Source organism: Chelonia mydas, chromosome 3, assembly GCF_015237465.2.
Source record: "Chelonia mydas isolate rCheMyd1 chromosome 3, rCheMyd1.pri.v2, whole genome shotgun sequence".
In the NCBI taxonomy this organism is placed as follows: Eukaryota; Metazoa; Chordata; order Testudines; family Cheloniidae; genus Chelonia; species Chelonia mydas.
This window is the reverse complement of record NC_057851.1, coordinates 53,375,195-53,402,593: the sequence shown is the minus strand read 5'-3', so window position 1 is coordinate 53,402,593 and position 27,399 is coordinate 53,375,195. Positions and strand designations below refer to the sequence as shown.

Here is a 27,399-nt window from a genome sequence, read left to right as displayed (position 1 = left end):
AGCTTGAAACTACAGAAATATTGTCTGCGTCTCTAGACAAGTTTACCTTGACAGAGTCTTCCCTCACATTTAAACAACACTTAAAAACCAGGAGATAATCCCATGACTACATCTAGCCCAAAAGAAATGGATAGGTTAATATTTTCATGAACTCTAATAACCTCCATTTAAATGGCAGAAATGGTTAAAATCCAGGTTCCTGTTACTGGAGACATGTTTTTTTAAATAATGAAAATATAAAATCACTTCCAAGTTATATATTCTTTTATTAATCAGTCTGCTTTCACCTGCAGTTTTTAATTTTAAGAGGCAGAATAACACTGGATGAAACATTTATAAACAGGATTTCCCTTGTAGGGCCTGAATCTGCACATCCTTTTTCACACTAGTAGTCCCATTTTGGGATGTGTGAAAGGACCAGTTGCATAGAAAACGTCTGTAGAATCAGCCCACTAGGTGTGAAGAGCATACTTCAAACAGCTAACATTAAACACTCAAGGATACAGTATATTACATCTTCAGTTAGTTAACTATTCAATAATTAAGGTTTTAAATACGTGTATATTGCAACTTTGTGATATAAAATAATTTACAGTTTTATCCCTGTGTGAATATTACATAACCTGCTACATCAAAGCTGCAGTATGTTGTTGGTGTATCGTCTGTTTACTGAATCTAAAAGTGACCACAGAACTTGCCCAGACCTGAATTTGCCATTTCCTCATGCTGACTACTCTGCACAGTATCTGTGTATGAATTTCCCTTGAGCTTGATTTAACTAAGCCTCCAAAGCCCAAAGAGCAGCATTCCAAATATCTGTTTAGTAAGCAAGTCTGAGGTACGTTTGCTTGTGACTGACTTAACCTTTGGCTTCTGTGTAAACACTTGGTGCCATCTGGATGAGTATTTTATAACTCCCAAAAGGGATAGATCCACAAGAACGTACAGATGGACACTCATTTTCCTGAGGAACTAAAAGCAGCAGATCAAGTGTCAAGAGGAATAGTTTTCATATATTTTACAAGAGAGATCGCTGCACTACCTTCCTTCACCTGTCACTCTTCTGACATGACATTCCCAGGCTTAAGCTGTGATGCCAGAAAGGAAGAGAGGAGCTTAGCCAACTGTGACATTTCAGAGACCAGTCTCTCCCTTCCTAAGCCTAAATTCTGTATTTTGACAAAACTGTGCAGTAGAACACTGTAACTCCCTGGTTTTTATTCCCGGGAGGGTCTCTAAAGATAGCACTAGTTATCATAGAAATTATTAATTTTTAGGACTTGAAAACAAAATAATATATTCACATATAAGACAGCTTCAGTATATTACATAATGTTAAGGCTATAAAAATGTAACTAAAGTGAGAAGATTCAAATTTCATTCCTAATTTACACTATTATAAATTTTTAAAAAAGTGTTATAAAAATACAATGATGAACCTTTAATACTTGTATAGTACTTTAGAAAGGTAAAGCACTATAAACTACAAACTACACACAGTGGCAGAAATGAAGTACGACTATGAGCCCTAACTTTGGATTTCCTGTGTCAAATCATTACCATAATCAAGGACTCAATGTACAGGATATTCCATGAGCAGATGTATGAATCACTGACTTCAGGAAAACATAACATCTTGAACTGAAGATCTTTTAAAAAAATGCTTAAAAATGTAGTGATCAGAGCCATTAGAGCTTATTGTGTAATAATGTATGATTCAAATGCATATACTTAAATACTGCAAGAGATCCTAGAAACCCTCCCTGAACAAAACTCCTTTTGACTACTCACTTCAACAGAAGTTCAATGCACAGACGCTTTTAAATTTATCTTTATGTCTCCTTCTCAACTTTGCTTATATTATATTTCTAATTCAGTTTCTTTTTTCTAAACATTTCAAGCATGGTGAAATTACATTAAAAACAACAAAATATATGAAATATTGTGGAACTTTATACCTGCATATTATCTTTGCAACACTCAAACTAACATATTGCTTTAGGGCCTGACCCAAATCCCTAGACTTCAGTGGGCTACAATCAGACCTTTACTTAACAATATGACACATGCATTCCCTCTTGAATTCTTTGCTTCTTCTCTATGCCTAAAGTTTTGGTGGTGGTGGTGGTGGTTTTTGAAGGGCAGCGAAGAGATTTTATGAAAGGTTTTCAGACTTGTATTATTAACTGGACAGATTCTCCAGACCATTATGATCTCTCAGAGCAATGCATATTTTGACTCATGTCAATATACATTATAACTGACTAAACATTTTGGGGAACTTTAGAAGAAGTATTTCTCATTAAAATATTTTGGTATGTGTTTCATCTATCTGTTAAGACTGTTATAGCTTATTGAGTAATTATGTATTTTGGCACACGTACTAATTCTGATCATGCATTATTTACAAGCCATGCTGTATTGCAGCGGTGGCCAACCTGTGGCTCTTAAGCCACGTGGTTCTTCAGAAGATAATATGCGGCTCCTTGTATAGGTACCAACTCCAAGGCTGAAGCTACAGGCGCCAACTTTCCTTTGTGTCTGGGGGTGCTCACTGCTCAACCCCTGGTTCTGCCACAGGCCCTGCCCCCACTCCACCCCTTCCTGCCGCTCCCCTGAGCCTGAAGTGCCCTTGCTCCTTGCCCTCACCCCCCGAGCCTCCTGCATGCCAAGAAACAGCTGATCGGGAGGTGTGGGGAGGGAGGGGGAGGTGCTGATCGTGTGCAGGAGGTGCTGTGAGCAGGGGGCAATGTACATTGGTAAATTCTGGCTCCTTCTCAGGCTCAGGTTGGCCACCACTGCTGTATTGGCTCTTATGGTTACCTCTGTCATGTATGCATAGTTAAACACTTGTTGAAAAAAAAAAGCGGATTTTCCCTCCAGTATCCCCTGCATCCTAATTCTGCTCAGTGTTGGGGGTGTAGGTGGAGAGTCAGGGAGCTACTTACAGCTCCCTGTTTCTATCATGGCATATCCCTGGCATGAAATAGAGCAACACTGGGTTTGCTCTAGCTCATGCTAGGCCTGGGGCAGCACAGAATATGGGAGCCTAGGCCCTGCTTTAACTTATACCACTGGTGCATGGTCTCCAAGAAACCTCATGCAGTGGAGGATGAGCATAGTAAAACAGAGCTCTGCCACACCAGTGTCACCCTGCTCCCTGAGCACTTCTTCTACACTGGGGTGGAGAGTGGCTGACATAGGAAATGATCTGCCAGCTTTACACCTGCAAGGGGTTCTCTGCTTGAAAGTTAAAGCCAGAATCCAGCCCCTTTGGATCACATGAATAGCACAAAAAAGGCTAGTGCCAAATCCAGTCCAGAATCTCTGTTTTTGTAGTTTGCCTCACAAAATTTCAAATTAAAAGTGAAATTTATTTTAGTTATTCCCCCAAATCACCCAAGAACAAATTTATTTTATATTTCCATAACACCAAAATAACCAAACAAAACATTTGCTTAGTAGGAAAAATCAGAAATGGCTCCAAATAATGCCAAGCTTCAGCCCAAAATATTATTTTGTGATGAGTTTTAACCCCTTGAATTTAACAAGGTTTATAATTGAAACACTGACACCTCAGTCTTTGCTACAGCAATCTGAATAGTATTGCTATCAGGCCTAATTCAGTGTTATTTGAACCTCGGGTATTATCTGACCTACTATTTATTTATGGCAGAATGAGCCATCTTTTGTCTGAGGTTATGTATTATAAAGTCATGGCTACATAAAAATCACAAAATGAAGCATAAGATTTAGAGACTGGATTGGATTTTCCCCTAATCACTGTCCCTGACCTCATTTGCCTTTTTGTAGACACCCATGACACTTTGCCACTAGACACCTATGACACTTTGCAGCGGGAGAGCGACAGTTTTCTTGCTGGGCTATCTATTCAAGCAGTGTTGTAATCTGTCTTCAAGTTGCTGTGGTGATCTTGCCTCATCTCTCAGTTAACAACTACTGTATGTGGAAATTCTTCAGATGGTACTAGCACTTCTTTGAGGGCGTCATCAGTTTCTGCAGAATTAAAATTGTTTTACTATGCCTGAATCATCTGGACTGGAACACTTTATAGCACCTTCCATCAAACAACAAATCTCAAAGCTTTAGATGTCTGTTTTATAAATATGAATGATTTAAGCTACAGCAAGGTTAAACCCACGCAGTTCAAAAGTAGCTTCTGATTTTGGATGTCCAACTTGATACATCTTGGACCTGATTTTCAGAGAAGCTGAGCACTCACAACTCCAGCTGAAGTAAATGGGAGCTGGGGGTGGTCAGCACATCTAAAATTTAGGTTCGAGATTTCTCTAATTGCTTGATTAGATTTGTGGTCTCTTTTTAGCAAGAGAGGGGCACACAAGGACCATACCTGAGCCATGGAGCACACGAAATATAGATCTCCTTGACTCTCCTTCCTGTGTCTTAAGCTCAAATCATCTTCTCTACTTCTGATCTAATGGTCCCTTCAGGCCTTAAAATCTAGGAATCCGTATGAAGTGTAAACTACTCCCATTCATCTGTGAGAACATTAACTCTGAAGCCTAAGGATCTCTAAGTTAGAATATCAAATTTGTCAACTATTTCACTGTTAATCATTTTCAGAAAAAAACATTCATCCTCTCTGCGACTGTGATCAGAGTTTGGACGTGTAAACAGTGCATTAGTATAGAAGTACCACTTTTTCCCTCCTAACTGAAGCCTATATATAAAATCTTTTTTATGCTGGACAAAGTGCAGAGGATTCACAGGTCCTCACTTCTTTGTTCTCGCCTTCCCTGCTTCTTCCCTCAAAAATTGTATTTCAGTATGGATGCATAGGTCCCAATTTCTGATATTCTTTCCCACATATCCTGCCTTAAAAATGCCAGAACAATACGAAAAAAGTTCAGCGGTGCGATCAGATTGTATTATATCTATATCCAGTTACTAACTCCATTTTGTATGATGTGTTGAACAGATGTCTAAACTTGCTTGACAGCGGCTTACCATATTGCACTCCAGACTAAAAGTCTGTCACCAAGAGTCATCAAGATTGCAATCTGGGGCTATTGACTTAGAGACTTTTAGCTACTGGCCCACCTCCATGGACAATGGGGGCTGGCAAGTGGAGCATGAAAATGGAGAAGGGGCTGGAGAATCCTAGTGGAGCAGATGACAAGGAGTCAGACTCTATTTAAGAGCAAGGGGCAGCCCATCACCACATGTAAGAAGGGCATGCAGGAGACAGTGGGCAGAAGGGAATCTGCAAAGCCTGAAATGTTGACAAACCTCACACACAGAAAGGATGAGCTTAGACTAGGGGAGGGTGCCTCTCAGGACTAGTCTGGACCCTAAAGACTAGTGACTAGACTCTGTGATGATCCAATTGGCTTAGAAACACATGGGACACAGTGAATGAGTCAACTTTCAACTGATCATACAGAGGAGTAAGAGGCCAGGTTGTACGGTGTAACAGGCATCTACTATAATGTAAAGTGTAACTGAATATTAATGAAGAAAGGCAAATTTCAAAGATTTCAGTCATTCAATTCAGAAAAAAATGCAAAATTCCACCACCAACATGTAATGATCAGCCTGCACCCAACAAATCATCACTTATGCTAATGAAATCACCAGCTTCAGCCCAGTATCCATTCTTTCCTTCAAAGACAAGACTAGTCAATAGACAGTAGCAAACAAACAAGCAAATCACTGATATTTTAGACCCCAATCAGACTTTGGATCATTTTACGGCACTGAGACACTACAGGTTGAAAATATGGGAGATTGTCTTATGGGGATGGACACAGGTGACACATCCATGTTTACTCTACTTGATCCACCATCTGCATGACAGCATCCAACATCAGGTGCTGTCCACTTCCAAAATCTTGTTGTGGAAGAACTTCCATTAGGATGCCTCTTCTGCTTTTTCTACAGGGAATTAGTAGGGGGTAACATGTTGGAAAACTTTGACCCTTTCCTTCAGCTTATGCTATTTACTGCAAGATTTAGAAATTAGGTTACTACCTCCCATGTTTTTATTACAAATATGGGGCCTGATTTTGCTTGTATATTCAAGATCTGCAGGACAATAATTAGCCCAGATATCTCCAGCTAGGTGTTCAGTTTGTCATCAGTACACGGGAGGCGGTGGTGGTTGAATCCTCCATGACTGCAAGAGACCTGGAGGTTTCCTACTCCAAAATTGGATCTGATAGACTGTACCTACCTACTATGAAAATTCCAGGGTGCAGCAGAGATACAGTAGATTTTAGCATATAGATTCCTGCTGCACCTCAGAAGGCCTTGCTGAGCTGAATGAGGTCCTCTCTGCTGTGGAGATGCTGAGAATGAAGTCACCCAGAATAATCAATGTCAGTATGGATGATGGCTCTTCTGGGTTAGCTCAGGACCTCACGAAAACCATGGCGCTTTCTCAGATGGCTGGCTGACTCAGTGCAAACAGCTGGTCACACTCTGGATCTCACATTTGGACTGAGAATTAAGGTGGAAAATATGGAGCGTACACCTTTACCTTTGTTTTCATCATGCTATCTACATTATCCTGACCAGTAGAATGTGTGTGTGTGAGTGAGAGTGTAGAGAGAGAGAAAAAAAAACATGATTATTTCTGGTTGTCTTCACTCGGACAACATCAATACCCTTGCTGTGAGGAGTTTTCATTTTACTTTGGGAGTAATGTTATTCGATTCAGACAGAACTTTCAGTTCCATAGAACAAAAGCCTTTTCTGGAAAGTTTTGGCCAGCATCAGTCAATGAGGTTCTGTAGATGCTCTGGGAGCTTCAAGCTATCACAATGCAAACTGGATCCATTTTCTTTCTGGCTGATAAAATCGAACAGGAAGACATTTGACCTATTAGTGGAGAGGACTGCCAACATTTCCTTTCTGGGGCACAAGGTGCCCGCTTCTCTTAAAGAAGCAAGTGTTATACACTCGCTCAAGAAATCATCTCTTGACACTGATTTTGCTAATTATCACCCTGCCTCAAATCTTCTTTTTGGAAGCAGGTTACAAGGAAGGTAGTAGCACAGGAACAGTAGCAATACCAGGAGTCCTGATACTTCCTTGACCCTGACAGAAGTACAGAGACTGCTGTGAGCTTTTTAGTTTACAATCTCATTCTGGGAATGAATGAAAAATCAATATCTACACTGTTTTTGATATCATTCGCTATGTGGTTTTAGTAACACAGTTGCAGAAACAAAAAGGGATAAATGGAGTTGCTCAAGAGGCTCTTTTCTCTTTGACAGGACTCAGAAGGTCTATCAGGTGATTCCACATCTACACTAACAGTGCTCAGGCAATGAACTGCAGGATTTTATTTTTTCTCCCTTCCTGTTCAATGTGTATTCAGCACACTGGGTAAGACAGCGAGCCACTATAGGCAGCAGTGCCTCCAATGTGCAAACACTACTCAGCCATCGGACAGCAGTAGCCAAAAATGGTTTTTATCTTGTACACTTGAAAGAATTTGGCAATCTTTTTGCCTTGCAATGCTAACATTGCTCTGACATCAAAAATTACTAGAATGTCTTCTGCATAAAACCACTCAAACTTTCAAACTTTAGGTGATGCAGAATTATACTACTATTAGTAGTAGTAGGTTTGCCATGATCACAAGTGCTATGTGCTTCACAGAAGATAGTTAAATTGCGTTTCTTGCAGTGTTTCACAGACTGCAATGCCTTTCCATTAATTTCATATGCAATTTAACCTGGTGATTTTAATCTTCAAATTCCTGGTTCCTTTAAGGAACTTTCCCCATATGATGTTGCATTAGCTGAAGCATTTGAGTGACAGTGACCCTGATTTAAATTGGGAGGTGGGTGCTGGAGGCACAGGATTTTCAAGGAAGCACTATTAACTGTGGAATTTGCTCCCCCCCTTTGGGTGCCCTGCTAGATGCAACAGAGTGAGGGGAAAGGCTAAGAGGGCAATATGACAGACTTAAATTTTGGACATTTGGACCAACAGTATAGAGTATGGATTTTTATTAATATATTTTATGTTTGAACAACAGACAACAATACACAGCTCTACATGTCTTTCTCCTTTAGCACAGAGGATGCTGTCTTCCAGCTTTCATGGAGTCAGAAAGAAATTAGAACCTAAATAAAAAAATAACTCACTCAAATTAAATTCAGGTAAGATGGAGATGATGCGAGGAGGAAGAGAAAAGCATTCTGATGAGCTGTAAAAGCATTCTGATGAACTGTAAAAAACTCACCCTGTATCAAAGTCATGCGGCCACCAGTGGTTAAGAAAATGCACAATCTCAGGGTTCTGTTGTACTCACTGCAACGCAGTATAGCACCAGTTATCCAAAATGCCTTCCTTCATTTTCAGCTGGCAAGAAGACTTACCCCCCATTCTTGAAACAGGACTTAGCTATGTGACTTCACCCTTTTGTCATGCCCAGACTAGACTAATGGAATGTGCTGTACCTAGGATTGAAGGCATAGGCCAAGTAGAAATCCACTCAATAATTATACATTCATGAAACCCAAATATCAAGTAACGTCCCATCTTCAAAAATGACTAGATGTTTATATAGCTAATAAGAACATTCACAGTGATGTTGGATAGAATTAGAAAGTGATGATTCAGAGCATCAGGCAACCACTTGCTGACAGAGTTTAGGAAGAAACTTCTCCTGTAGAGAGACAATTGTTCCATGATTTTCCACTACAGGGTTTCTTACAGTTGCCTCTGAAACACATGGTATTAGCCACTGTTGCAGAAAGGATACTGAACAAGATGGACCTCTGAACTAATCCGATATGGGTATTCCTAAATTCCTAAGCATGATAGGCCAAAAAGCTACCTATCAGAGTATCCAGTTATACTAGTAAAGAATAAAAAACCAGACTTTTTGTAGGGCTATAAGCACTTGAGCTTCAGGCCAAAAGCCAAACTAACTAGCAACGGTTTGGGAACAGATTTTCAGTATGGGCAGATTATTCTATGAAATTTATCTACCACTGAAGTAGCTGATACTGGCCATTGCTGGAGAAAGGATGCTCAAGTAAACGGACTGATCCACTTTATCCAGGCAATTCTTATGTTCCTATGCTCCAGGCTGTACATTGTCACCCTGTTCAATTCTGGATCAATTTCAAGGTGCTGGTTCTAATATTTAAACTGCTGAGTGGGCTAGGCACTAGCTATTGCAGAGTCTCTCCTCTCCTCTTGCCATAGCAGTTATGACCGACTGACCATAAATACCTCTACCTCAACCCACTCCCTCCTTGACAGCTTTCGGGGGGAAAGGGAAAATAAAGGTTTTGCAGCCTGCCTGGAAGATTCACAAATATAGAATATTTGGCAGACCAAGTGAAGGAGCAAGTTCCAAAACAGGGGACCCCTAACATAAAACATCCTGCCAGCAACTGTTTCTCGTTTTATGTAGTGTGAGATCCAAACTGAATGTCTTTCCTCATCACAGCTGTGCCCCTTAACTCAGACTTTGAGTGTGATTTTCAGAAAGATGAGGCCCAAGAGCTTCATGCATTTTATGTACATGTAACTGCATACCAACTCTGGTGGAATTATCACTATTATACATGTAATCCTCCATTTGCACAAGCAAATTTCACAAACAATTGTTAAAGTTGTGTGCACAAAGGCTACTCTTCAACTTTCTCAAAATCAGGCCTTGTATGTCAAGTTTCAATATTTTGAAAACAGAAATACAGTATTATATCACAGAAGCAACAGTATAATAGCCTCATCTGAATGCTTAATAAATGAGCTAGCTGATAGAATACTCACATTATCTTTAGACAGCAAATTTCATTTGCATTCTAAGTTTTTACTGAAAATAAGCAGTTTAGTTCTTTCACTAGTAACATACATGCTACAAGCCAGCAGGTTAAAAAAGGACATTCTCATTGAAGTTGTGTGGGAAATGTCTTCAGGATGTTTTGACTATTGCTATTTTCTTTTTGATGTTTATACATTTCCATTTACCTATTCAGTGTCAACTCAGAAGTGAGTGTCCCATCTTATAGTGAATTACCTACTGATAAATCTGACATTTAGAAAATGCACAGACATCTGGAAAGAAGGACATGGCTTTTTTGTTTAACAGGAAAGAGGTTTAGAAACAAAGAAACAAAAAAAGCCACACTTCTTAAGTGGTTTCCTTCCTCCCACTGTTTTTTATTGTTTGTTCCTTTGTTTTCTGGAGTACTTACCCTTAAAGCAGCTTGTCCTGGAGGCCCTTCATCTCCCTAGGAAAATCAGGGGGAGAGGGCAGTCAGCAGTTCGTTCAGTTACACATTTTTTACTTTTACACATAGTTAGAGGATATCAGAAAGAAACATAAGTATGTTTGATACCATATTGATCAACAACATGGTCTCACTTCACAAAAGCATATGTAAAATATAAAATAGCTTTACCAGACCTGAAGAAGAGCTCTGTATAGCTTGAAAGCTTGTCTCTCTCTCCAACAGAAGTTGGTCCAATAAAAGATATTATCTCACCCACCTTGTCTATGTGAAATGTTATTTCTGTAGTGCCACAAATGTGCATGATAGTTTACAGCTATACAAAATGACAAGCCCCTGACCAAAGAGGTACAGTTTCAGAAACTAATCCTGCAGATACTTTGCATAAGATTAATTTAATGCACACCAGTTAGCCCATTGAACTCAATGAGATTGGTCATGTGTGTAAAGTCACTCATGCGAGTAGTGTTTGTAGAGTTAGATCCTCATACCCTGAGGTTCATGCCCTAAGCTAGAAAAAGGACAGCAAGGGATGACATAAAAAATGGGGAAAGGGGGCTTGGGGAAGATTGAGGAATACATTAAATACTACATAAAAATATATATCTCACGATCATTAATGTACAGATCTTGTTGGTTTCTTTATTAATATAATTTGTATTTTATATTTAGAATTATAAAATACATTGATATATCATATTTAACACTGGAGAGATCAAGAGAAGACAAGAGGATGGGTGCTCTTGAGTGGAAGTTAGCAATAGAAGACAGTCACAAGTCATGGTTATGTTTATGAAGATGAAAAGTATGGTGTATAAGAACTAATATTCTTGGTAACAAAATATATATAGAAATTAATATTTCTGGATACAGAAATGGCATTGGATAGTGTAAATATATAAATAAATTAGGGCTGAGGCCACACAATGTGGATAAAATCAAAGATTAAGTAACTGCTCATTCAGTGAGCACCTTTCATCCTGCACACTGACGCAGGGGTCTTGTGGAAAAAACAGTATGTGATCATGTAACTAAAGACTATATCATAATACACACAAGGAGGCCCAACTGAATTTTCACAGGCAACCTTAATTCTATTATTTCCTAACTTTTGAGCGCTCATCTTTGCAACCGTAATGCTCTTTTAACAGTTTTCTGTGTGCAATATGTCTCCCTCTGTGTGTATTTATATATATAGTATAATGGCTAAATATTAATGAATTTACACACACACACAAATACCTTTTCTCCCTTAGGACCAGCCAGACCAGGATCACCAGGATCACCTTTTAAGCCCTGTACAAATACAAAAAAAATGCATATAATGTATATACATTTTAGTCGACAAAAGGTCTTGGGCAAAATTCTCTGTTTGTGTGAATTAGCATCTGCTAATCAAATCAGTTTTAAATCACTAATATTATTACTTTTGAAATAGAGTAAATATTTATTTTGATTTGTTCAAAAACCAAGAGACACCTACCAGAAGTTTTAGGTGCCCTCAACAGATATTTAAATATACAGGGCCAGATTATCTGGACAGCTCTGCTTCATTTGCTCAAGTGGTGCAAAGGGAATGGGAACGTCCCCTAGACTCCGTCTGGGAATCTCTCTGCTGTGTCCTAGCAGGCATAAAGCCAGCAGAGCCAGCTCATACACCAATCACTCCACAGTATCTGGTAGAGCAGGCATGTGAGGATGAGAGGCAGGAGGAGTTGTAGTGATAAGGAGTGCAATCCCCAGCTGACATATTGTTCCAAGATCACCATACTCAGAAAGTGTAGTTCAGAGCAAGCCTCTAACCTTCATCTGGAGCCAGGAATAGAATCAGAGAGAAATAGTCAGTTTTTTAACAGTCCCCGTCTACACTGCAACCAGTGAAAGTGAGAGAAGCAGAGAATATGTGCTGCCATTCTTAGACATTACAAATCCAGCAATTTTGCCCACTTAAATCACCAGAAATGTCCAATCAAGAGAAGATAAAGTACCCTCAGCACTACCACTCTACAACCCTTATTGTTCTCCCTACTCCCCAAAAGCCTGGGGAAATAGATGTGCTTTGCAATGTGCCCCTAAACTCAAGCAGTTCAAGCTATTTTGGAACAAGGCAGGGACTGAATTCTGAAGCTGGGGCCCCATCACAGAGAACAGCCTATCAGAAGCTCCCTTTCCTTTAAACCAAGTCGTCTCCAGCTCAGCACCTCCACCGATCTCAGCTTCAGAAGTATGCCATGGGGAGAGAGTAGGCAGGTCCTAAGTCATTTAGGACTTTATAAGCCAAAACCAGATCCCTAAACTCCGCCTGGAAACCAACTAGCAGATGACACAGTCCATGAAGCACTGATGTAATACGTCACATTTAACAAGCAGGCCATCGCCCTCAGCACCTAAGTGTGTTGGATGAGATGGTGACAAAAAACTGGATGTCATCTAGACATGAATCAAGATTTACTGCCCTGAATTCTTCCCCACCCTATTCCATGCCTTACAAACTCCATTCCTCAGTTTGCAATAATTGGAAAGAGAGAGACAACTGACACTGAAATGATAAGCAACATCTGTGCCTTGGTGGGTACAGAAACATTAAATCAGCCAGTGTTCTAAATACAGCATATTTGTGCAACTTCACTTCCTGCTAAAATTACATTAATTCACCATCTGGAAGGAACATCATTTAGAACTATACGAGCATTTAAGTACCCACTTCGGATTAAATTTGTGGTTGTTGTAAATACCCCTGATTTAGCTTTGATTTGTCCTTTATTAAGCTTGCCAAATATGTAAGAGTTAAATCAGAAGTAGTTTTGCTCGTTGATCTTAAATTTTTTTTAAAAGGCAAAATGATCCAAAAAGCAAGCCAAAAACCATCTTTCCTTTTTTATTCTCATGTTTACAGCCGGCACATTCATCTATCTCCACCTACTGCACTAGTTATCACCTAGAAGAGTATAAATTGCAATATTTTACATATAAAAATAGAAGACATTTGTTGGATATGTCAGGTATCTGGAGAGTTTGTGTTATTTTCTATTTTGTGGATCTGGTTCAGAACTTACAGCATTAGAGAATCAGTGGTGCAACAACAGGTTTCACTAGAGGAATTAGTTCTTGGCTGTGTATTTATAGAACAGACAAAAAAAGAGAGAGAAAAAGACACAGAGAATTCTTCAGCTACCAGAATGAAAAATATATTGAATATGTCAGTATTAGGCAGGAAGGGCAACAGTGGAGGAATAAAAAACAGTCAAATCAAACCGTGCACTGTCAAGCTATGAGCTTCTTTTTTCTAACTGGTATGTTTACGGCTGTTAGTGCTGAGCCTTGGAGGTACCTAGCAGAGGTATACTGCCTGGCTGTGACTGCGGGACACAGTGAAGACAGAGGTCAATCTTTAATTGAAAGGAATAGGGGAAATTGGACAACACTTGCATTTGCAGTTAGTGCATTAAAATGAGCAAATTTGAAAACAGCAGGGCTTTTAAATCATGCATTTATTTCAATATACCTGAACAGGCTAGGAGTAACTAGCCACATGTCTGTCCTTTACAGTTATGCAACAATAAAAGGACAAAAAAGCAAGTAGGAAAAATCCTTAAGATGCTTTCCTATTATAAATACTTTTTATTTTATTTTTCCACTGTATAGTTTGAATTAAATTTGATTTAATTTTAATTATGTTAATATGTTACAGACATAGTTGCTGTCAGGAAACAAACAGCTGGCATATAGCAGCCTTGTTCCTCTCTGTAGCCCCCGCTTTTAAACTGACCAGAGTTCTAGCTGCTGCTGGCTGCTTCTGAAATGACATAAGAGCAGAGTAATTGCCATGCTGGATCAGACCTGTGGTCCATGAATTCTAACTTGTTCTAACTCTAATTTCTCTGCGGAGCACAACAATACACTTTGGTGAATTAAGGAATTCATGACACCTTCACACCCTACATACAGCCTTCAACTAGATGTCTTTCCTTTCTCAGAGAAATTCAGCTTGATCTTTCTGCAGATCAAATATGACTCAAAGCTTTTGCTAGAGCTGCCAAAATGCAAGTTATAATCCTACTTTATTTTAAGTCTTTACCCACCAGTTGTGAAAAGGTTCAACATAACCAAGTTGTGCTAAGAATCTGAACTCTCCATTGGGTTTCCTTACATAAATGCATTTATTTTATAATGTTGCACTACCAGAAGAGTTAATGATCCAAATACCAACTATGGGCAAATCACTGGAATTTAAAGGGGTAAGTTATGGTATCAATTAACACCATTCTCTAACTATTTTAAAAATTATTATTTTCCACACCCCCACTGTCAGTTTTTCTGATCTAATAAACAAAAAAAATGGGGAGAAGGGAGGAGCCACCATGAACAGAAAATTTATTACTGATAATTTCCTTTCTGCTATCTGTGTCTCCCTCAATTCTCGACATCTGGGCTGTTCTCCTCTCTTTGCCTCTTCATGGAGGAGGACCAGCCTTGTGCCTCCACATGCTCTGGCCACACCCCCTCTGATCCTGCTGCCAGATGAATTATTTGCAAGCTGTAAAGTTTGTAGAACATCATTCACAAAAATGTTCAGAGACAATGAAATAATTATGCACATTAGACCAAGGAAAAATGGTCCTGTGTTAATGATTCCACAAAATATTTGATCCTCCCAAGCAATCTAGGGTGTGTAGAATTGTAGGAGAAGCTGTTAGCAGAAAGGAAATTATCAGTAAGAAATTTTCCATTCTGTAGCCCCGCATCTCTCACAATTTGGACATCTGGGAAATAGTGAACAGTGATCAGATGTAGGGAGGGTTATGGAAACAGAAGCACCCTCTTTTTATGAGCTCACTTAAAGATCTATATTATTTCTAGGCTACAACCTGCAATACCTTCCTGTGAAAGATGATAGTGCTTGTAGTGCTTAATAAAGGTATCAGCTGTGGACCAAGTGGCTGCTTTACAAATTTCTGAAGTGGACGCACTGGCTCACTCCACCCATGAAGCTGCTATCTCGTGGAGTGTGCTTTGATCTCTTCCGGGACATGAATCTCTGATGATTTGTAGATTTCACAGACTGCTGGTCTGGTTAGTTGGACTGCTCCAAGAAATCTGCTTTGGATTGTATGCCAGGGAGCTGAGGATCCTGCAAATTGCACATTAATAAGAGCAGACACCTGGCATGCAATGTTATTGGACTGAAGAACTCTGTCTATAATTTCCTGGAGAAAATCCAGAATGGTTGAAACTCCAGGATCTCTGGGATTTATATTGTGCTCTTGGCACCAGTTACAGAATCTGGACCAAGTGGAGAAGTACGCTTTTAGTGTTCATACTCTCCTATATGAAAGCAACGTCTGGATTCTGGAGGACAAATAGACCTTCAAGTTTCAGAGTGGTAGCCGTGTTAGTCTGTATCAGCAAAAAGAACGAGGAGTATTTGTGGCACCTTAGAGACTAACAAATTTATTTGAACATAAGCTTTCGTGGGCTAAAACCACTTCATCGGATGCATGCAGTGGAAAATACAATAGGAAGATATATATACACAGAGAACATGAAAAAATGGGTGTTGCCATACACACTATAATGAGAGTGATCAATTAAGGTGAGCTATTATCAGCAGGAGAAAAAAACCTTTTATAGTGATAATCAGGATGGCCCATTTCCAACAGTTGACAAGAAGGTGTGAGTAACAGTAGGGGGGGAAATAAGCATGGGGAAATAGTTTTACTTTGTGTAATGACCCATACACTCCCAATCTTTATTCAAGCCTAAGTTAATGGTGTCCAGTTTGCAAATTAATTCCAATTCAGCAGTCTCTCGTTGGAGTCTGATTTTGAAGTTTTTTTGTTGTAATATTGCGACTTTTAGGTCTGTAATCAAGTGATCAGAAAGATTGAAGTGTTCTCCGACTGGTTTTTGATTGTTATAATTCTTGATGCCTGATTTGTGTCCATTTATTCTTTTATGTAGAGACTGTCCAGTTTGGCCAATGTACATGGCAGAGGGGCATTGCTGGCACATGATGGCATATATCACATTGGTAGATGTGCAGGTGAACGAGCCTCTGATAGCATGGCTGATGTGATTGGGCAATGGGCTTTGTTGCAAAGACCTTCAAGTGCTTCCCTATAAGTAGCCAGGCTCTTAGTTGAAGCCATTCTGGGTCCAGATGAAGAAGAAAAACTTGCAAGAGGATGTCTGGTCCTCCACGGAAACTGAAGCAGGGGCTACAGTTTCTGCTCTATCAGGTCAGGGACCAAGCTCTCCTTGGCCAATGAGTTATAAGAATTATTGTTGCCTTTTCTTATCTTATTTTCTTACCATCTTCCCTGGTAATGGAATGGGTAGAAACGCATAGAGTAGGTCCTGCAGCCAACTGTGCAATAAGATGTGTGTCCCCACGGCTCTGAGGTACGCTGCCTTGTGAAGCATTTTGGCCTCTTTTTGTTTGCATGACTGGCGAACAAGTCAGTTGAAGGGAGGAAGAACGTCCAAATGATGAGATCAAAAACCTCTTGATTCAGGCACCACTCAGAATGGTTAATCCTGTGCCTGCTGCCTTCTATGAGGATTGCTCTGAAAAAAAAAGGAGGAACTCTTCCACCAATCTACTTGTTCCCACTGCTTCTGCATGTAGTGTCAGACTCCTTGTTTCCTCTCAGTTGTTTAAATATGTGACCATAGTCAAATTGTGTGACTGAACCACGGTGTGGTTTCCTTTTAGGGTGGAAGGAGCTAACTTTACCAAATGCTCTCAGCTATAGGAAGTTTACACTGTGATCCTTTTCCTCTAGGCTTTAGAGATGCTGGGTTATTTGGGTCACCAAGTGAGCTCTTCCGACTGCTGTCGTTTGTGAGGACTAAAAAATCCAAATTGCAGATGGGCATGCCTGTGGGGACACTGTTGTGGATTGATCACCATTGTAGATAACTGAACACTTGTGTCGGAACCCATACTTGATTTTTCATGTGTTCTGGGGTGTGGTCTGCACCCATGGAGTGATCCCAATGCTCAACACCAGGAGTCCTAGCAGTGCGAGCCATAATGCTATGGTAGGTCTCTGGGCAACTCAGAGCAAGAAGATACGTTCTTGGATTTTCTGAAACCTTTCTAATGACAAGTAGACACTTGCTATTTAGGATTTTTGCACCCTGGTGGGTTATTTTGGTGGATGGAACCAGGAAACTTTTCTTGGAATTGATGAAGCCATGCACCTGGAGAAGACTCAATGTCTGAGATGTGGTCCTGTGTGCTGCTGAACACAATGGAGCTCTAATCAGAATGTCATCCAGAAAAGGATGGAAAGGTGGGTTTCCTACAACTATTTCCTCAGACTATTATCCCTATCAACCTCTTTGTAAAAACCCTGAGGGCCAAGGACAGGCTAAACATAAGTGTTTGGGACTGATAATGTTTCCTGCCATCAGTGAGTCTCAGAAGTCTGTTGTGGCACAATCTGAGGATATACAGAGATATGCATGGGCTAGATCTACTGAAATCAAAAAGTCTCCTACAACAGAGATGACACTGTAGAAGCCAGGATCTCCACCCAGAACTTCGTTTTCTTCATCCACTGGTTGAGTCCACATGCTTTTCTCTGCAATGAAGGAGATGGAGTAGAACCTGTTGAAACTGTCTTCTGAGGAAACACCTCCATATCCAGAAGATGAGATATTTTATTCTGGATCAGATTGTGTTTTATGTGGTTGTTGAAACTGGGTGACAAGATGAAGAATGGATAAGGTGGAGCCCTCAGCTCAAGGGAGTATCCCTGTCTCACTGACCCACTTATCTGTGGTTGATGAAAATCATTCCTGTGATCTGTGTCACAAAGTGGATGGGGGGCGGAGGGGAGCTGAGGTCTCTCTAGGCCAGGGATCGGCAACCTTTGGCACGCAGCCCACCAGGGAAATCTGCTGGTGGGCCGGGACAGTTTGTTTACCTGCAGCGTCTGCAGATTCGGCCGATCGCAGCTCCCACTGGCTGCGGTTCGCTGTGCCAGGCCAACGGGGGCTGTGGGAAGTGGTGGCCAACACATCTCTCGGCCTGCGACATGGGTAGCTGCTAGTGATACTCAGCGGAAGCTTCAGCACCCTTTTTGAGAGTGGCCTTCATCTTCCCATCCACTGGGCCCTTAAGCTAGAACTCCCCTTCTGGGAGAATAACCATATCTCTGGCGAGGGATGCCACAGCGGCATCCAGCTTCAGTGTCTCTGCAATAGAGCCTTTTGATTCTTGAATATTATAGAGCCTGAGGTTGCTCTTGTTAATGTGCTTGCCTTTGTCAGGCTTGTTCCATTTATCCCTAATCACTTCCTCAAAGGACGAATGAAGGGGTAATTGCAGCCTCTGGGGAGGATTATGAGGGAAGAAATTTACTCTGAAGCGCACTCTCAGAAACCTGCTCAGGCTGTACTTGAATCATGTAAACAACCCTTGTTCCACATAGTTTGAAATTTCTCAGGGGGAAAAAAACCTTTAAGGCATTTCCCCTACATCTTGTTTGGATTCAGAGCCAGACAAGCTCACGTTCCTCAGTGGAGGAAGGGGAGGAAGAAGAGGAGTCAGAGGACTCGTATATCCTAGATTTGTGCTTTTCCTTCACTTTTTAAAAACCTTTTTTGTGTGGATTGGGAGGGTAGAAGGTCTGCTTCAGCTTTGGTGATGCCTTTTGCGGCTTGTCTTCTTTAGGGCCTGGAGCCCTCTTAAGAGGTCTGTCTCAGAATCCTCCCTACTGAGTCCCATTCCCCCTGGGAGTGGAGAGAGGGGAACTCGTTGTTGGAGCCCTCCTGGTTGGCTTGGGAGGGAGCAGGGCTGATTAAAAGCCCTGCTTCTTTCCCCAGGATACTCAGGGCACAGACTGAGTGGGGGTGGAGGTTGTGGCCATGCAAGCCTCCCTTCTTTGTTCTATAGGGGTCCCCTAGGACTTACCACCTGAGTTGAGTGGTTAGGACTCTCCTTAGTTTTAGAGCCTCTCTCTGCTCTGCATAGGGGTTCCCAGTCTATTTCCCCCCACCCCAACTGGAGTCCTGGCTGCCTTGATAGGTTGGGAACCCCACCTTCCTGTTCAACTCCTAGTCCCAGGACATAATGGAGTTAGGGATGAAAGGCTGGGCACAGGCTGGACATAACTCATCCTCTACTGCGCCTGGGATGGCAGCCTCACAAACAGAGCACTGCTTTGATTTAACAGTGTGCTGTCTTCGCTGCTCTGCCAAGCCTGGAAGAGGCAGAGGAGTTGGCAGGGAGATGCCATAGAGGAGCGTCAGAGAGGGTTAATCCCCTACCCACCAAAAGAGTTACTTGCCCCAGGGAGGAAGAGAAATGTCAGAAAGGGAGAACACTGCTCCCCCCCTGCCCAAAAACTGGGCAGAAACAGCTCAAAGTGCAAAGAAAGGGTGGGAGGAACAGAAACTGTTTGCATCTGTTCCCACAGAGGCAGAGAATCTGGTAGCAAACGGGAGCACAGGGGGACATGGCCTGAGCATGGGGAGCCAAAATGCTGATCTGCCTCTGAAGCTGCCGAAAGAGGAAAGCAGCCCACATGTCCAGAACTGTGGGAAACACTGGTCTGTGGAAAACACATTTTCTTTTATCCCTTCAAAGAGGGCCTTTATTTCCTGTATACTTCAAACTGCCTGTCACTTCATGTACACACACACACATACATTAAACAAAACCTATCACTTATTGGAGGTAAAAGGCAGCAGCCAGATTTGTAATTTTGTTTTAAATTTGAGAAAAGCAAAAAAACCACCTGAAGAGCTACCTAGGGACAACCTGCCATGGAAAATCATGCCATATTTAGGGATGCTTTGGTACCAAATCAGGAAAGACTAACTTGATTTAGTTTTTTGAGAAACACTGCTGTAGCTCCTCTTAGTGAAAAGTTTTGGTAACAGTTTTGAGAACAATTTACTCAGCAAGGTTGGTTATTATCTGGAACTGGAAAATAAACAGTTCCACAAGTCCTTGGGACCAACCATAGAGAACAGGCTGAGTAGAGAAAAGCCACAGGACAAAGGAGAGACCACGACAGAAAAGAGGCTTGAACAAAGTTTTCTTCTGAGCCAATTGAGCTTCACTACAGCTGTTTAACATCCCAATGATCTGCCAGCCAGCACACTTCTCTACAGGTAAGGAAGGGTAAAAAAAAATAAACTATTGTACAGCTTGCTAAATAGCTGTCTACCTATGTGACAAATTGTATTAGGCAGCTTATCCAGCATTCCAGTTTATGGAAACAATATCTGATTTGCCAAAGGGAGAAGATCACCTGGAGCTGGGTGCTGTTTGAAAGTATGCTGGGGGCTATCCTACAATGATATTAGCATTTGGTTATGTTCAAAGAGAAGCCTTGCTGTTGGGCCTTTATACAGAACCAGGACAATGCCCTGAGACCTGCAGTTTCAGCAGTGTATTTCTGTAAAGTGGTGTTTTAGCAAGATCTCCTGTTGCTCAGAACCTACCATATGGATTTCTATTGTTTGAGATTCTTACCCTACATTAACCATGAACCTGGCCATGAAAGTCTGAAGAACAGTACAGTGCCCAGAACTGTAATTCTGTAAGAATGTACCTGTAAGAATCAGCAGGTCACATTCTGAAGCCTCAGGAACATTAGGAAAATAAACTTTTTGTTCCCAAATGCTTTGCACTCTGAATTCTTATTATATAAAATCTACCTGGCTCTTTCGCTCCTTTGAACACTTTGTGAACTATACCACATATTAAAAATGTTCTCAGATGCTGAATGGCAACCAATGCGTACATGCCTCATAAGAATTACAAAGACATCACTAACTGACACCACATTATGTTGCCAGTGCACAAATGATGCCACAAATAAATTCTATGGGCCCCAACCAAAGGACCCAGTCACCTCATACACAATTCACGTCCCACTTACTGAAACCTGGAATACAATATGATAAGCACTATACTGCACGAACATCTAATTGAAAAATACTACAAGACTGGAATAACTTTTTAAGGATGGCAGATCTCTCATCTAAAGGAATGCTACTGGGGAAGAAAAAAAAGCATATTATTTATTATTAACTACTCTTATTGATGCATGTAGAAAATATTCTTACATCTCTTTCACACATGTTCCTTGACATGAATTCGACGTCTGCATTTGAATAAATGGACTCGAACTTACCTTGTGCTAAAATCTCCTATGCTGGTGCAGATCACCTTAATGTACTGAAAATAGAGCAAACATTCCACCTTACTGCTGCCTACAGTACAGATCAAAATGACTACAGGGCAGATCATTGATCCCTTACTGAGTTATACAACTCCACAGACAACCAATCCACAACTTACTATGTAGCACACTCAGGAAATCTAAATTGAAATATCAGTTGTGGAGTCACACAGGTTGATACCATCAGGATGTAACAGATTGGGGCAAACAGTATCATGCTTCGACATAAACTACTGACTATCTTCCTGTGTGCCTCTCATGTAGTTCTAATAAAATCTTTGATCTTTCTCTTGCTCTTCTCCACTAAACATAGACTTCAAACACTGCACTCTATTTGGACTTTATGGAGTTCAAAGCAAGGGCTAGAACCCCATTCTGCTTTGCTCCTAGTAAAATGTAGTAACGTAACTGATTTTTACCTTAAAAAACAATCTGAATTTCTCATCTATGTTCTCCTATAAGTTCCTTAGACTCTAAGGCTGAGAGCATCACAATAGACCCGTAAAATGCTGCTGTGAAATAAGTTTGGGTTTTTTTTGTAGATATCTTTGTAAGAGACACCAGTAAGGCAGTTACACCCAAAAACAAAATACCTTGACACTGGAACTGTCTAAAAATTCGTATATTTCTGTACATCTGTTTTCCTTCTCCACCCAACCTCAAACTGACTTCTGCCACCTTGGCAAGCACAGAAATAAAAACACATGGCTGGTGTCATCGGAAACAAAATGGTGCACATTTTTTACCTAACATTATTTCTTCTTTGCATAGAATTTAATTGCTTTAATTTGACAGCCCAATTATTTTCACAGGTCCATCCTCTGAACGTTTAGGTCTGAAGGGAGCGCTCAAATAAGAGTGCCAATATTTTAACAAAAAAGGTTCCTTCAATTACCCTTTTTCATTGGAGAAGGAAAATTCCTCATTTAATCAATTGGTCTAGCTATACATGGACTATGTAATATATTTTTTTCATTTCAGATATTTGTTACCATTTCCACTCCATATTCTGCTAGTTGTGCTTAAACCCAATTGTAGACAAGATGCACCAACATTGTGCATTTAATGATTTTTCCAGGGATTTTGTCAAAAAATTACCGGTACTGTCACATGAACTCCTCTCCTGCCTGCCTGAGGAGTCTGGAGTTTCATTGATTAGAATTTCCACTTCGATCCCTATTCAACTGGCAGTAATCTGAACAGCACATAGATCTTAATGTCCCTCCACAGGTACATTAATGAGCATTTACATTGGAAATCTGTTCTTATTTCATGTGGGATGTAGGATTTAAGCATGACTGAGAAGTAATTATATGTATCAGAGTATATTTCAGGATTAGTGCTGACTCTTCACACTGCTATCAGAGAATGTGACCATACAGAGTCACTTCCTACAGTGATTAAGAACTGATGGTATTATTAATGTTAGGAGGCTGTAAGTGGCTCGGAGGGATAAAGTTTTGATGTAATACTTAAGTAAACGTTACTATTTATAAAAAGAACAGGAGTACTTGTGGCACCCTATAGCCCACAAAAGCTTATGCTCAAATAAATTTGTTAGTCTCTAAGGTGCCACAAGTACTCCTGTTCTTTTTGCGGATACAGACTAACATGGCTGCTACTCTGAAACCTGTTACTATTTATGTTATATAGGTAAATAATTACTTACAGGTGTAATGGGAACATATACATTAGCACTAAAAGGGTAACATGTAAACTATTTATAGTTACTCTTTAGGAAGGCAAAACCATTTGTAGCAGCTGTACTACAGGCATACACAATTAGTATCTATCCTGTCAGATGAATTTAGCATAATGGCTCAAACTGAGATACTGTGTTGTATAACTTGGGTTTCCGCAGTAGTAAATGGACTTATGCAATGTGACTGAATATATTTATAGTTTCCCTCCCAAACCTTCCTGTGAATGAGACTAATGAAATAAAATAGCAAGTATAATTAATTTGGGACCAGAGAAGTAAACTTTGGGGTCACGCTTCAGCACTTCATACTACTGACCTAAAAAGAAGACCTGGCATCCCTGTGTCATTCTGGCTGGATGAAAAGTTCTCACAAGGGGAGAACAGAAAGAAGAAAGGAAATGTTGTAACCTAAAAGAAATGTTACTCACCCTATGCAGCAACTGTAGTTCTTCAAGATACATGTCCCTATATGGGTGCTCCACTCCATGTGCCTCTTGAGTCCTCAATCAGAGATTTCTAGCTAGCAGTGCCCACATGGCCCATCTTCTCATGGCAGACATTGAGGCTATATAGGGGTGTTTGGGCAAACTGTCCTCAGTTCCTTCTCTATCCAGTTATCCTCTTAAGGAACAACCCAAGGAGAGGGGAAGGAAGACGCATAGTTGAGCATCATAGGGACACATATCTTGAAGAACCACGGTTCAACAACCACATAAAACACAATCTGATCCAGTGGAAAGTCTTTGAGAAGTTCTTGGAAAGTCTTTGAGAAGAAATGAAGGCCCCTTAGACCTATCCGTGAAGGACAGAAAGAGTCTAGGTCAGGGGTCTCAAACTCAAATGACCACGAGGGCCACATGAGGATAAGTACATTGGCCCGAGGGCCGCACCACTGACCACCGCCCCCGCTACCTTGGCCCTACCCCCAATCCACCCCTTCCATGAGGCCCTGCCCCTGCCCCGCCTCTTCCCACCCCTTCCCTGCCTCCATTCCAACCCCTCCCCTGAAATCCCCACCCCAACTCTGCCCCCTCCCTGCCCCCAGGGGGTGCAGGAGGGGTGCAGGGTGTGGTAGGGGGCTCAAAGCAGGGGGCTGGGGTGGAGGAGGGGTGCATGGTGCATCAGGGGGCTCAGGACACGGGGTCGGGGTGCAGGGTGGGGTGGGGGATGGGGTGCAGGGTGGGGCAGGCGGCTCAGGGTAGGGGGTCAGGGTGCAGGAGGGGTGTGGGGTGCGGCAGGGGGCTTAGGACAGGGGGTCGGGGTGCAGGAGGGGTGTGGGGTGCAGCAGGGGGCTCAGGGCAGGGGGTTCGGCTGCAGGAGGGGTTCGGGGGGCGGGTCCGGCCCGGCACGCACCGGGGGCAGGGCAGGCTCCCTGCCTGCCTGCCCTGCCCCCGCGCCGCTCCGGGAAGCGGCTGGGACCTGAGGGGGAGGGCAGAGGGCACAGGTGTCTGTGTGTTGCCCTGGCTGCTCCTCCAGTTACCTCCCCCGAAGTTCCCATTGTCCAGGAACGGGGAACCACGGACAATGGGAGTTTCAGGGGAGGTACCTGGAAGAGCGGCCAGGGCAACACACAGATTCCTGTGCCCCCCCTCCCCCAGCCCCGGCCGCTTCCCGGAGCGGCGCAGGGGCAGGGCAGGCTCTAGGTAAATGCTGGGTGGGCGGAGGTACTGCGGGGAGCTGGCGGGCTGCAGAAAATAACCCCGCGTGTTTGAGACTCCTGGTCTAGGTGATCTCCTAAACTGCTTAGTCCTATCCAAGTAGAAGACTAAGGCCCTTCTAAGATCCATGGTATGGAAGTAGGATTCCTGCTGAGAACTGTGAGGTTTCAGAAAACATATTGGTAGATACATCGATTAGTTAAGATTAAAATCCGAAGTAACCTTGGGTAGAAACCTGGGATGCAAACATATCATGAAAGAACTTCGTAAAGAGGTATAGGCCATCAAAGCCCCAGTCTCCCTACTTTATGGACCAACGTGATGGCAAGTAGGAAGGCCGCCTTCACAGATAATGAAGAAAGGAGCAGGTAGTCACTGATTCAAATGAAGGTCTCACAAGGTAGTTAAGAACTAGGTTGAGGTCCCAAGAAGGGGTGGTGTGTCTAATATAGGACAAGAGATTACTCAGACCCTTGATAAACCTGGACGATACTAGGTGAGCAAAAATGGAAAATCCCTTCACCGGGGATGAAAGACTGATATAACAGCCAAGTGTACCTTAACCAAGTTGATGGATAACCCAGTTGTCTTCAGATCCAGCAAGTAATTCAGGATGAGGGACAGAGGAAGGTAACAATGACCACACCAGTGGGTGAATCTCTTCTATTTCTGCAGGTAAGTAGTGCAGGTGGATGTCTTTCTATTGTGCAGTAACATCTGCACTACATCTGTAGAGCAGGAAACCTCTATTCTCTAGGGCCATCCTGGAGCCAGGCCCTGAGAGACATAACCACCAAACTGGGGTGAAGTGCATGATCTGCGTCCTGAGACAGGAGATGGAGAATGGTTGATAGCTTTGTGGTTAGACTGGTCATTGGACACAGAGCTGAAGCAGGTAAGCTTGTCTTGGCCAGGAAGGTATTATGAGACTAACTCTGGCTTTGTCGTACCTGACCTTATTCATCACTCTTAGAATTAGGAGTGTTGGAGAAAAGGCATAGACAGATTCCTCTTCCATGGTAGAAGGAAGGCACACCCCAGGGAATGATAACCCAAATGCTCCCTTTAATAGAAGAGAGGACACTTCCTGTTCGCGTACGTGGCAAAAAGACCTACCCCATCTCTGGAATATGTCCTGGAGGACCTGAGAATCCAGCTCCCATACACAGTCATAGGAGAAGTGTCTGCTGCGGGCATCAGCAGTGGTGTTTTGGATGTCTAGAAAGTAGGCTATGAAATCTGGATCTGGTTGGCTATGCATCAGTTCCAGAGCTTTATAACTTCAGCACACAAGGAGGGTGATGTTGCTCTGTCCTGCTTGTTGATGTAAAACATGCAGGACATGTTGTCTGTCATGATCCTGATCACTCTGCTTCTGATGAAGGGCAGGAAACGGAGACAAGTATTCATGACCTCTCTGAGTTCCTACAGGTTGGAGACCTATTTCATGGGCCAATCATCTGTGAGGACGCCAAAGTGGGCTCCCCACCCCAATATGGATGCATCGGTTGTTAGTCACTGATGGGGTTGGGTAGCAGAAAGGTATGCCTGCACAGACGTACAATTTACCTTTCCATTAGTTCAGGGAGTTCCTGACATGCAAGGCATCTGTCCCCTGCCTGAACAAGGTGTCTCTGATCAGGGAATAAGCAGTTCTCAACCAACCTTGGAAACAGTAGAGGTGTAACCTTGCATGACTGGCCAGAGAGCTGAAAACAGTTTCCTATTGATATCTGAGGGCTTCCCTGAATTGTCCTTACCAGTTCTGACAGAGTCATAAATCTGACTAAAGGGAGTTACGCTCTGGCTGCCTGCGAGTCCAAGTAGACTCCTATGAGCTGAATTCCATGCACTGGTACTAATGTGGACTTTTTTACGTTTAATTGTAGGCCCAACTCTCAGAACAGAGCAAGGGCCTTTCAATGGATAATTCCACTGCCTAGAAAGAGCAGCCTTTGAGAAGCCAGTCGTTGAAACACAGGAAGATGAGAATCACTTCCTATTGAAGGTAAGATATCACGACTGCTCAAACCTTCAAGAACACACTTGGGGCCGAAGATAGGCCAAAGGGAAGCATTTGGTACTGGAAGTAATTTTGGCCCACAGTAAATCCTAGAAAAGAAAAGGAGAACTTGTGGCACCTTAGAGACTAACAAATTTATTTGAGCATAAGCTTTGGTGAGCTACAGCATGCATCCGACGAAGTGAGCTGTAGCTCATGAAAGCTTATGCTCAAATAAATTTGTTAGTCTCTAAGGTACCACAAGTACTCCTTTTCTTTTTGAGGATACAGACTAACACGGCTGCTGCTCTGAAACCAGTAAATCCTAGGTATTTCCTACATGATGTATGAATGGCTATATGGAAGAAGGTGTATTACAGGTCAAGGAAATAAAACCAATCCCCTTCCTCTAATGCAGGAATTATAGTTATGAGTTATTATATGTATAATTCTTATATGCAGGAATTATAGTTATGAGTTACTATAATACCTGCTCCATAGGAAGAGGATCTTACCTTCAACGTTCACGGCTTCACAAACTTGTTCAGCTATCTAAGATCAGCCTCCAATCTCTGTTCTTCTTTGGTAAGAG

At 41.9% G+C, this 27,399-nt stretch overlaps 1 protein-coding gene across 7 annotated transcripts in view; it reads right to left on the bottom strand.

The window, feature by feature from the left end:
- COL19A1 (collagen type XIX alpha 1 chain) overlaps window positions 1-27,399 on the bottom strand; it is a 316,775-nt gene that overhangs the window by 150,253 nt on the left and 139,123 nt on the right. For all 7 annotated transcript variants that reach the window (XM_037894282.2, XM_043542458.1, XM_043542459.1 and 4 more), the window contains 2 exons: window positions 11,484-11,537; window positions 10,206-10,241 (listed from right to left, as the gene is read on the bottom strand). In XM_037894282.2, the coding sequence (XP_037750210.1) occupies window positions 10,206-10,241; window positions 11,484-11,537 (90 nt within the window). The remainder of the gene's footprint in view (window positions 1-10,205; window positions 10,242-11,483; window positions 11,538-27,399) is intronic.